Source organism: Aethalodelphis obliquidens, unplaced genomic scaffold (genome assembly GCF_003676395.1).
Source record: "Aethalodelphis obliquidens isolate GAN/ISIS:26980383/991018 unplaced genomic scaffold, ASM367639v1 scaffold109, whole genome shotgun sequence".
Lineage (NCBI taxonomy): Eukaryota > Metazoa > Chordata > Mammalia > Artiodactyla > Delphinidae > Aethalodelphis > Aethalodelphis obliquidens.
Window position 1 is genome coordinate 2042981 of NW_020838053.1, and position 12876 is coordinate 2055856.

General features: G+C 45.3%; 1 protein-coding gene across 2 annotated transcripts in view; it reads right to left on the bottom strand.

Annotated features, from left to right (window-relative positions):
• Nucleotides 1–9445: 9445 nt before the first annotated feature.
• LMX1A (LIM homeobox transcription factor 1 alpha) overlaps nt 9446–12876 on the bottom strand; it is a 150779-nt gene continuing 147348 nt past the window's right edge. For both annotated transcript variants that reach the window (XM_027096852.1, XM_027096853.1), the window contains exon 9: nt 9446–11621. In XM_027096852.1, the coding sequence (XP_026952653.1) occupies nt 11461–11621 (161 nt within the window). In that variant the 3' untranslated portion in view covers nt 9446–11460. The remainder of the gene's footprint in view (nt 11622–12876) is intronic.

Consider the following 12876-nt stretch of genomic DNA (forward strand, 5'->3'; position numbering starts at 1 on the left):
TTTAATAAAATATATGATTAAAATTAATATCACCCATTACTTCTTACTTTTCTTTTAAACATGGCTAATGGAAAATTTTAAAACCCACAAGTGGCTCATATTATATTGCTAGTGGACACTGCAGTACAGTGCAGCCTCACTTCACCATCTGATGTTCAGGTTAGCAGAGGCCCTGGTTCGAGTCATTTCTCTGCCCCATAATGACTGTTCACTTGGCTAGAAACCCCTCCATTTAACTCCAAGCCAAGGTCTCTGCCTGCCTTTGCAAAGTGAGGTAATTAACATAAGATCACTCAGAGCGGACTCTTGCCCTCTCCTGATAATATCACGTGGAACTCCCCACCTGAAAGATAATCTCCCAGCAAATCTCAGCCTGGCCATCGGGCAAGATCTGAGGACAAAAGAGGGGTTGTTGATGGAATGTCCCAATCCCCAGAGGAAGGTCAATTCCGAATTCATCCTTTCTCCTCACTGCACCCTCCTGCACCTGAGGAGACCTTCATTTCCCTTGGAATCTCCCCCCGGAAGACCCCCATCTCTGAGCCTGTCCAGCTTACTGCTTTGCAGTAAGAGTTGTCAGCGGCAGTCCTGGAATCACGGCAGGCATGGAGCAGCCTCCCTGGAGAAACCCCCTCTGAGCCGTTCCCCTGGCCGGGCTGGATCCCAGACGCGAGCCTGACATCCCACAAAGGCTGGTTCGAACCCAGTTCCGTGTTCTGTGTTTGTATTCATCAGAGGCAATCTTCCTCCACAAAGGAAGACGGGACGTGGTAAGATTTACTTGGTGTTGCCGATTTTAAAAGGCATCCCCATGTTTCTAGTCACTCAGGTCCAAAAGGTCTTTAATCTCTCTCTCTTCTTCCCTTGTCTGATGAGTGATCAAGTCCTGGGACTTCCGCCATGAAATCCTTCCCCCGATTAGTACCCTTTCTGCCCTTTCCCATCCTCCTACACCAGGCCATTACTTTGCCCAGAGCGACCACAATAATTGCCCCCAGATTAAATGCTGCTACTGATCTCATGCTTCTACACCTCATACCAGTCTGGCAACCGGGCATCTTTATCCCCATTGAGTGATAAGAAACAGGTTTGAGGGGGAAAACGTGTGGCTGGAAGTGGCAGAATGACAGAGCAAGCATCTCTGAATCCAAAGTGCTCTTGTGCTCTTTCTACACTGGTTTCCCCATCACCGTGGAATGAGAAAGAGAGAACCGAGGTCATATCTGTCTAAGTTGTGTCTGTTTCTCCATTGGTCAATGTCTGAATGAAAAGTGAAAAGTTCAATCCATCACCCTAGGTCTTCCGAACATCTGACTGTTGGGGGTTGTAGGGACCCAGCTGGCTGACATGTTTGGAGTCCTGACTTGTTGGGATCTATACTTTAGGTCTCTGTTTTGTATTGCTGACTGTATTTTGTTTTGTATCTATTTGTCTCATATAGATTGTTAAATAAACTGTCAAATATTTTCCTAAATAAATATACTAAAAGTACTTAATAATATGCCATGCCTCCTTACTAACCTTTAAACTTTATGAGAATGGAAGCTGTGTCTATCTTTATGGCATCCCATAGCAGTGTCTCTTTCTCGTAGATGCTCAGGAGATGTTTGTTGAATTGAAAAATTTCTAATGCTTGATAGATGAGGTCCCATCTGCTAAGGAAGCATCTGAGGTCCTTCCCAGCCCACAAGGCCATAATTTAATTTCACAGCCTTGGGTCAGCCATTCCCCAACCCCTCTTCCCCTGCCTGCAGTGTTCTAGCCACAATAGAGGTCCCCCCAACACTGTGTTCTGCTCTTTCTGGATTGTCCTCCCCTCTATTCCTGGCATTCCCCTCATCTTCCAAGGTCCCAATTAGATATCACCTCCACCGTGATGTCATTGCTAACCCTCCTTCTTCACTTTGCCTCTGTGGAACTCTGCACACACCCTTGCGAAAAGTCCAATTATATCATACGGATTTATTTACAAACCTTTTCTCACCAGCTAGAATTATGCTCTGTGGGGAAGGATTAATTATTTCCAGAACCTAGTGAGGCAGGAAAATATGTGACTCTAAAATATTATTTTATTCTATTGCAGCAGAATTAAATAAAGGCAAATGAGTAAGGATTGAGGACATGGGGGGTAAATGTCTTGATTGAAAACATAATGAAGAAAAGCTTTTTCTCATATTAAAAAGGGATCCCTGAGGGAGATGCGAGAGGGAGGAGATACAGGCATGTATGTATATGTATAGCTGATTCACTTTGTTATACAGCAGAAACTAACACACCCTTGTAAAGCAATTATACTCCAATAAAGATGTTAAAAAAAAAAGGGGGGGGGGATCCCTGGCTTGATTAGGAGAAGGAAAAGGGTGGGATACCACATAGGTTTCCTAGTAATGTTATCAGAAGACCCAACAGAAACCACTGCAAGGTGGGTCAGGACCCTGACAGCTATGAAAAAGGTAGATGGCATTGACCATGGTGATGGGCACCTTGGGATGACAGCCAACACCAGATGGGCCCCTTTCTCTTAATCTTTGGCTACACTGACCCTGCCCAAGACACAAGACTATAACATGGCCAAGGAGAGGGAAACCCAACCTAGAGGAAAAGGGATTGAAACTAGACTAGGTTGCCATATAGAAAATAAGACAGATATGCTTCTTATAAAGCTGAGTTTTCAAATTAAAATTCATACTCACTATTCTAGCCTAGTGACTGGCACAGAGATAGCTCTGAAAAAGTTTGCCTAAAATGTTGAGTGGATGAATGAATAAATTTATTTAAATTTGCCATGCAATTGCTAAACTTTTATGGTAGGTCTAATGGGTATTTAATTGTTGGAGTTTGGGGGAATAATAAATAACATCATTGGTTCTGTTTCCCAAGTTTGTGACTAACCAGCAAATATTACAAAGGAATTCGCCAAATGGAGATTTTTTTTTAAATCAGCTTTATTGGTAAATCTAATTAAAGGATGAAGTTTAGATCTGCAGCCACATTCAAGATCCATAGCACAATCGCCTTAAATGGAACTGTTCCCCCAACTGCATTTCTGTCCCAGGAACCTTCCACGTGGATGAACCAGGAACACCTAATGCTGAGTCCAGGCCACAGAGAGACCCCAAAGACTCACAGACTCAGCAGGGCTGGGCCATGCATGCTCAGCTCCTTTCCCCAAACCACCATTCAGATACTTCATGCAACTCCTTCAGGGAGAAGGAAGTTAGAGGGGAGGAGAGAGGCCAGAAGTGTTTCTCCAGTGGAGTTCTCCTCACAGAAACATGAGACTAGGGGAGCAAAGTTTCCTCTCTAAAATCAATAAATTGTTTGTTATTGGCATGATGTATGATTTGTGATCAATCAACTCCACTTGGCCTCCCAAGTGCCTTAATTCTCTTCCAATCATATTAGATTGGTCCTCCACCCAGGCCTATCTGTTCAAGGCAGAATAAGGTAGACCAGATGCCTTAGGTGTCTTTACGTCCTTTTTCCTACTTCAGAGTAGGAGCAAATTTCCTTAGACTAATTAGTTCAGCCTCCTGTTTTCTGCTTTCTCACCCAGATTATAGCAGATGGTTGGAGGAAGCAGTTTGTGTATCACAGGAAATTAAAAGAGCATTTTGCTTCTTTTCAACTCTCATGTCTTCTGGGTCCCCAATACACACAGATATAGCCATTCTTAGGATTTGTCCAAATTCTAGTTTAGGGCTAGGATTAAGAGAAAATACCTGGCCAGCCACGAGAGAGTGTGATTTCTGGCCAAATCTCCTCATAAATATGTGTTATATGTGTGTGTGTATACATATTATGTACATACATATGCATATGTAAATACAGGTATTTATACATATATATGCATGTATGTATACATATATATGTGAATAATTTAAATCATGAATATGAATGTATATAAATGATTTTTACAGCTACACTGGTGGCTAAAACTGGGGTATGTAGGAAACAGTGTATAGAATTGCCTGTTCATTCTCTTTCAGGAGGCTGGGTAATCTGAACAAGTTCCACATTGGTTGTAGATGCCCAAATATATGTAAGATATTTAGAGAAGTTTGTGATGAGGTGAGCAGATAAAAAAGCCACCTTGACATCCCTTTCTTCAAGGGACAAGAAGACCCAGCTCTAAAGTCTGTGCTTTTTAGATCATCTGTATATTCTAAAATCATAAGACTATCATTCCACCATCTATTTGCCTTGCCTCAGTTGACTCCCATTATCTAGGAATATATTGTCTGGACATTTCACTTTTTATCTACAGGAGGGGAACAAAATGAGCCTAGATTTCTTCCTAAATGGGTTAGGATTAGACTTAACTATGAGTCAAAGAAACACAAAACTACAGTAACTTAAAAAAAGAAAGTTTATTTTTCTCTCATATCTACGTTAGAACATAGATAGTTCAGGGTTAGAATGGCAGTGTGTCTCTCAGAAGTCCTCAGGAATCCAGGTTCTTTCTACCTTGTTGTGTCACCATGTGTGGCCTCCATTCACAAATTCATCTCACAACCTCAAGACAGTTGCTCCAGTTCCAGCCATTATATCTGCATTCCAGGCAGGAAGAAGACAGTGACACAGAAGAAGAGGGGAAGGGCACATACCAGTTGTCTTTTAAGAAAGTTACCTCAAAGATGCCATATGACACTTCTGCTTATCTCACTGGTCAAGACTTAACCAAATGAACACACTTAACTGAACTGGATTTTGAGAAATGTAGGCTTTATTCCAAGTTACCTTGTACCAGCTAGAAATGGAAGGTATTGCTTTAGGAGAGACTAGATTAAGGGAAATGACTAGCAGCCTCAGCCACACCTTGAAATGGGATATCTTTGATCTGTGTTAGTAAATCACTGGCAACAAGCTCCTGTCACCAACAGCTTCACCATCAACCTCATTCAATGCCTCAAATTCCACCATTAGTCACCCCTCCACTCCAACCAGAATGGCCTCTATGCATCTGTACTTGAACACACCTTGCATCCTTTCCTCTGTACTAGTACCCACTCTGGTCCTTTTGTTTAGAATGTCCTCCCTCTTTCTTGCTACCTTTCTAAATTCTATCCATCTTTGAAGGCTCAGTGCAAGCCCTACCTTCTTGGTAAAGCCTCTTCTCTCCTTACCTTTTCCCAATAACTTCTCTCTTTTCAGAATGCCCAAAGCACACATTACCTATGCCAGTAACCTGACACCTGGAATATATAGGCATATATGTTGAGTTTGTTTGCACATCTTTTACTTTCAACTAGATTGTAGGCTCCTTGTAGGAGGAAAGGTATCATAACTTCTCTGTACCTCTCACCATCCCTGGCATGCATGTGCTTCTAAACTTCTGAGTATCTTGACACTTAGAAGTCAGGGCTGGGGGAACAACAGAAAACTGAAATCTGGGAGAAATAAATTAGAAAATGCACTCTGACCCTAACTAGCTCTACAACCTTGGACTTAATTTCTCTGAGCTACAGGTTTCTCATCTATAAAAGGAAGGAAGTAACACCAGCCCAGGCTAATCCAGAGGGTTGTGGTAAGGACCTCACACACACACACCCTTTGTACAAGGCAAAACACCACACAAATTGTAGGTAAGTAGCTTTGTCAGGGCTTTTTGACTGCAAGCAACTGAAACCAACTCAGGCTAACCTGGGCAAAAAGGGTCTTTATTGGAAGAGCAGGAAAGATTGTTCACAGAATCATAAGGTATCTGGAACTCAGTCTCGGCAACTGTTGGGGAGCAGGGCAACTCTGGGAACCAGACAACAGGAACTGTTTGGCCATCTCATCAGGAGCACCTTCAGAAATGAACTAACTCCAAACAAGTTTCCAACTCTGTGCCACTCTCTCAGATGTCAATCCTGGGAGGAAACTGTTGGCTTAGCTTTGATTATACGTCCCTGCTTCTTGGTTACAGCAACCCAAGTCACCCTGATGGAGAAAGGTCAAAGTCCTGAAGGAAATCAGTGATGTTATCAGTAGAGTGAATGGAGGCTGGATAGCCAAAAAGCAGCATATGTCCACCATCAGCTTAATAACAGTGTTGATTGAGTGACAGTGGTCCATTCCTTTGACTCTGAAGACATTTTGCATTAAAGATACCATAAACAACTTCTTTAGGCCTTATCAGTGAACACCTTGGAGGGCATTAGTTCATCAGATTCTTTCCACGCACGGTAGTTAGAATAAGACCTTACAGAAAGGAGATGCAGAACTACATACTTGATGGGGGGAAGGCGCTAGGAGAGATGAAAAAAGACTCAGCTCTATCATCACTGGCTCACAGAAGCCTTCTCTGACCTTCCTGACTAGGTCACACCTCCCTGCATTCTGCTCTCTTATAGCTCTTAGTGTTCTTGGTGGCTCCTGATACTATGCAAGTTAAATTTATTAGCGTTTTTGATTATTGATTCTTTCCTCCACTAAGCTGTAAGCTCCACGAGGGCAGGGCCAATGTCTCTTTCTGCTCACCTCTATTTCTATGACCCATCCCAGAGCCTGGCACATTCTAGATGCTCAGTAAATACTTATTGAAGGAATTAAATACATGAATAAATAAGGTGCTAAAAAGGCCAGAGTGATCAGCTGCACAACTATCTAGGGAGGGTCATTCCCACCACAAATCAGGGGCAGGTTCCATCTTTCCCGTCCTAGGCACACGGGGTGACGGGGGGGAGATTAAAAATAGTGACAGATTAGCTAATGCACCATCCATTAGGGGCTGGGCCACCCTAGTTTTGTTTTTTTTTTTTTTTTCCAGAATCCACCCTTGGAGGGGAGAAGGCCCATCAGGCAGTGGCAGAGGTAATCCACAGCTTCTGAGAGAGGAAATAAGATTTTCTCACTCTGATCCTACATTCATTGTCTGATAACATCACCCTGATTTCCTTCCGGGCCATCCCTGCTGGGAGCATCCCCCCAAGCAGAAGCACTGCTCCCCTGGATGCCATGATCCCCAAGTGGTCCATCTGTAGGTGCCTCCTGAGACAAGATATTAAGAAGCCCTCCTGTTTGTACAGCACTGTGGTCTACAAAGAGCTTCCGTAATTACTTCCTTTGATGCTCCCCGTGACCAACCTGTAAGACAGGCAAGTGTCACTGGCGCTATTTTACAGATGAAGAAATGGAGGCTCCGAGCCCCGCTCAAGGTTATTTAGGGAACTTCAAATATGGCATAAACTTCAAGGTTAGGGAATCGCCCATTGTCCACATCATCCACGTGTAGAGGGTCTGTATTTTTAGCATAAATGTCTCAAGGCCTTTTTTTTGAGCCCTAAAGATAGCTCTCCCCTTTTTGTCATTGAACAGAATGTTGCAACATGGAAAACAAAGGGATGCAGGAAAACAAGGTATTAACTTGGTTTTTATTCTAGTGAAATCATGTCAGTTTGCAGGTCAACTTGGATTGGCTGAATATATTTGGATTTGTATGTGAGGAGATGGGAGAGGGGAGAGAAGGAGAGAAGTACTTTGATTTTACTGGAGGTTCAGTTAAAACTTTATTTTGTCTTTGAGTTTGGAATTGACAGATTCATTCCACTTTCTTCCCATTTTCACTCATGCTAGGTCAACTCAGAACTCTCTTATTCAGCCTGTGGCTCTGGGCTCTCGCTCTCATCTCAGCCCTAATGTCTAAGGAAGGCCCCAGGTGACAGATGGCTGGAGAAATCACCTATGACCTAACTGCTTCTCCTTGGGGGTCAGAGTTCTTAATGTGTCTTTGGAATTGGAATTTTATCCTCACGCTTCAAAAAAACAAAACAAAACAACAAACCACTCCCCGACAACCGTAAGTCAGGCTATAGAAGACCCACACTGAGATTTTTTTGTGTGTGTGTGGTACGCGGGCCTCTCACTGTTGTGGCCTCTCCTGTTGTGGAGCACAGGCTCCGGATGCACAGGCTCAGCGGCCATGGCTCACGGGCCCAGCCGCTCCGCGGCATGTGGGATCTTCCCGGACCAGGGCACGAACCCGTGTCCCCTGAATCGGCAGGCGGACTCCCAACCACCGCGCCACCAGGGAAGCCCCCACACTGAGATTTAAAGGAGCTCCGGTGAGGCTTGACTAGGAGCCTTCCTCTCAAGTGAAACTGGATGTGTTCTTCTTTTTCCTCAAATGTGGTCTGAGACTCCCAGAAGCCTTTCATCAGTGACCAAACCCCGAGTGCAGAGTCTGGTCCCTGGCACAGCAGCTAACACGTGGGGCACTCACCATGGGCCCAGTGCAAGGCTAAGTGCTTTGCGTGTGTTTTCTCACTCGTCCTCAACGCCCCTCTGAGGTAGCTAGTGACAAGGACCCCGCCTGTCCTTTGGATGAGCAGTCAGAGGCTCAGCAAGGGGAAGTAACTTGCCCAAAGCCACGCAGTTAGTAAGGGGACGAGCTGGATTTGGATCTAGACAGACACACCCACTTTCAGCTGGAAGGGGAGAGAAAAGAAGAACGGAAACAACCATTCCCCAGCGAAACCCTGGATGGAAGAAAGGTGCCCTTCTCACACGAACTCCCTCCCAGGCCTTTCATGTGAGCACAAATAGAAATTTCTCTTGTGTTGGAGCTATTATAAAATTGGGAGGAGTGATCACAGCAGGTAGCATCAGCCCGGTTCCTCCACACAGGTACTGAACCCAGCCCTGCAGACTTCTTTGAGAAGTCTGCCAAGTCTAGGCTGACGCTAAAGGAGTAGTTGGCAGGTAGGCACATATGAAGGGTGAAGGTCTCATCCCTAAGCTCTGTCTGGAAAGCTGGAGATGAAACCAGGGCTGGCCTAGTGGAGGTCAGTCTGAGATAGAGGCCTCCTAAGCGGGTTCCACCTGCCCACATCTCTCTCCTTCCAGGCCCTCGTGAGAAGCAGAGCCAGCTTCTACCATGGGGTGGATGAGCCAGGGACAGGGGTGGAAGGGCTGAACAACTGCAGGCGGGTGACCGAACATGCTGGTGCCTCCCCTCTGAGTGTGTCTTCTGGTCTTCTAGCCACACTGTTTCCTGACTCCTTTTCTCCATGAGCAAAATCTTTGCCTATCCATACATCGCACTGAAACTTATTGAGAATGTTGGAAGACTCTATCAGGGGAGCACACTGTCTGTTGCTCTGACCCTGTCCCTGGCAAGGCACCTGCCTTCAGTTCTGCGTGGAGAATCTTTCTCCTGCCCCGTGACTCTGCTCTGATTTCCAAGTAAATGCTCCCACAATGCGAACCACAGCTGCTCTGCCTTGAGTGAACTTGCTGGTGAGGATGGAGTGTTGCCAGTGCCTCCTTCTGGAGGGGTGTCTGTAAAGAGTGAGGTCTCTGAGTCCATCTTGGCAGGAGGGTAAAAGCCGCTTTCTCCTTCTGTTTTGCTGTCATCACTTAGTCACGCTTTCCCTTCATGCAAAGCTTCCCCCGCTGTTGACAAAACATCCTGGTCCCCCAACCCCCAGCCCATCACCCCTGCCCCTGAATAAACACCAGCTCATTTGTAAGAGGTTTTTAATTTCACCTTGGTATGCCATTAAGGAGTGGAATAAGGATCTCTATTCATTTTCCCTCACAAAATATCTGCTACTTTTCTCCAACTGATCCTCTCACCATGGAAGCCTGCGGAGCCATATAGCATCTGCATGATTTTCACTCAACAGACTGGTTTGGGTTTCTGGGTGGTTTGTATAAATTATAAAAAAGAGCACAAAAATCATACAACATCGACTCTACCATAAGGGGGCGTGTTCCCTCTGGCCGTGCAGAGAGTGATGGAGACAAGTAGCTGTGTCCGAAGCTCTGATGACTGGTGACATCTCTAGGAGTGAGGCCAAACCTGTCCCAGCCTCTCTTGGAGGAGTCCTCCGTCTTCCCCATCAACTCATTCTGGTTTCTCAGGAAGCCTCCTATCACAGAAGTAGCCCATCCTAGCACCACAATTGGAGGACAGGGTGTGGAACTGTCCCTGTGTACAATGGCAACTGGGTCTTCTGTGTTTGGCGGCCCGGAAAGTGAGCCGGAAGGAGGAACCCTGTCTTTCCAACTGGACCCCCTCTGCCTCTGCGAACTCCAAGAGGTTGTTAGCAAACAGAGCGTCTGGAAAAGGAGTCAGCAAACTTCTTATGAAAAGAGCCAGACAGGACAGATAGGAACTATTTCAGGCTTTCTGGTCCAATACAGTCTGTTGCATATGCTTCTCCTCTTTGCTTTTTACAACCCTTTAAAAATGTAAAAACTCTTCTTAGGAGGCAGGCCATAAAACACAGGCCTGCGGGCTGTGGTTTGCCAGCCCCTGGTCTAGAACATGATGATGCCCTGTCCAACCCATCCGTTACAGCCTCCTTCCCATCGAAGGCCTCTGGCATCCCCCCAAGCTGCCCTGAGCTGGTATCTGCAGCGCAGGCTTTGCAGAAGGGACCGTGGCAGGCAGAGTTGCCCTCAGGTTCCTGCTCTGAAGCCCCAGGTATCCTCCTTTGCCAAGTGGCTGGTCTGGTTGTATTTTAAGCAAATATCAGATATTAGTCTCAGCCCTGCTCACGTGTCCTGGGGTTGAATGAAGCCTCAGCGTCCCCAGTGAGGTAGGTACATACTATCAGCCTCGTCTCACACTTGCAGATGGTGAAGTTCAAGAGCAGAAGTGACTTTCCCAGCACTGCCCATCAGCCACACGTCTGAATTTCAAAGAAAGCCGAAGAATCTAGGCTTTACATTTTCTAAGGACATGATCAGGGACTGTTCTGTCCCACCCAAGCCCAGTGATTCCACCTCAAACAGCGCAAGTCCAGAATCCACCAGTGAATACTGTCAACCACACAGAGTTGCTCTCCAGACCTCAGTGACACTCTCTGAAAACAGAATGAACTCAAGCACTCAAAGCTACGGGGCCTCGGTGGAGCAGCGCTCTCTGCCCTGCCTACAAGTCTCTTCAAACTCAAAATAAAGTTTATAAAAGTAAATTATCTCATTTTATAACTTAAGTGCATCAAGCATTTCCTTAAATATAGTTCACACTGAAAATAAAGTTACTTTTTGCTGTACAGTTGGTGTCTGTTATAATTAGGAATAAACTTTGATGATAAAGTATGAAAGGTTACACACTCACGCACACATCTATCTACCTGTCTGTCTGTCTGTCTGTGGGTGTGTGGATGGGTAGACATATGCACCTCTTGAAAAGAGCTTCCCCAAAAATGGCGGGAAGTTGTTAGGGGTCTCTAGGTATCTAGTTTGCATGAAAATGCCTATATTTAAAATCCCTGTCCTTAACGATAAACACATCTTCATACCTAACACTAAGACTCTTATTAGAAACATTAAACTATGCAATCCGTAATGTATTCAGTCTTTGGAAATGCCGAGCTACACCATATCATTATACAACAGCATCCCGGACAAAACTCCCTCCCCAACCCACCTCTTCCCTGCCTCCCCATCCTAAAGCCAGCTGACCCCTCATGTAACGCGGTTGTTCCAGAATGGGAGCCTAGCCGGAGAACTCGAGGGGTGAACTCAAGAGGTGAAGTAAGAATTCTGCATGGAATACAGGTGGTCAATGGGGTTTCCCACTCTGGACTGCAGGGGCCCGGCTTCTGAGGTTGCTAGGAAGCAGTCACCCAGGTTACTGAGAGAGGTGTCATCACTGTCCAGGTCGTGGAAAAGGGGCTCAGCACCTGAAATGGAGAGGAAACACTGGCATGAGGGTCTGGAAGGAGGGACGCATTCAGTGCTGGGAAATGCAGCGGAATTCAGCCAGCGTGGTCTGAGCACGTCCCCCAGGGGGCGCTTTCTACTGGGTGCTGGGGAGGGGGTGGGGGAGGGTAGAGCTACACAGAAGAGTAGGAGCGGGCATAATCCCTGTCCACAAAAGATCTCCTTAGGGGGGCTCACGTCTACAACCGAAAATAATATGAACTAGGATATAACAAAGTGCTAAACTGAGTGCAGCATAAGCAAATGTCAGAATGTCTAGACAGTGAGGGTGGGAAGTGGGCAAGACACAGCACCACAGGCTGGAGAGACAGGGGCAAGGGCTTCTGGAGGACTTTGGCCACAAAACTGGTTCTTGAAGGAGGGATGGTAAGAAAACAAACATCAGCTCTGAGAGTGATGCACACGAAATCTCCGGTGATAACACCTGTCCTTTCAGATAGCACAAGTATACTGAGTGCCGGCTGTTTCCCCAGATTTGTACTGCAAAGGACAGGGAGGTTAGGTGCCCAGACTCAACTGATTTACATCTTTGACCAAAAAAAAAAAAAAAAAAAAACAGGAGGGCAAACTGAGCAACAGCTGGGGGACCACTGTGACCGGAACCTTGAGGATGTACATTTCACCTCTACTTCAAGTAAACGGGAAAGATGAAAACTGCAGTTTATAAAAATGGTCATGTGGCTTTACTTATTCATTTTACTGAAGGATTCATCACAGGAGTCCTTTATGTAACAAGACCCCCAGGACTCTGAAAATGTAAGAATTTGCAAAAAAACCCAAAAAGTCATTTGCCCTGATTTTGCATAGTGGTGAAGACAGGTACAGACCTTACCTGAGTCTTCTACGGGAGCAAAGAGAATGGCGGTCACTGGAGCATGCATATACATATATCTATGTGTGTATGAATGAATGAGGTTGGTCAATGACGTTCCTGCACATGGCTGGATCTTGATAAGTGTTTGCTGAATGCATCACATGGGAAGATAGGGCTGATTTTAACATTATAGATAATTTTTTTTAATGAAGGCAAAAAAGAAGTTGATAATCTGTGCACTGAGGCATATATCTCTGATACTAATGTTCTGAAGGCTTGCGGAATAAAACATTATTTTTAGCTATCAGGGTTAACAATTGCAGATTTCACAGTACAGATGAATGTATTACATAGGCCACTTACCTTCTCTGTATAAAAATGCAGTGGCCTATGTTTGGCAC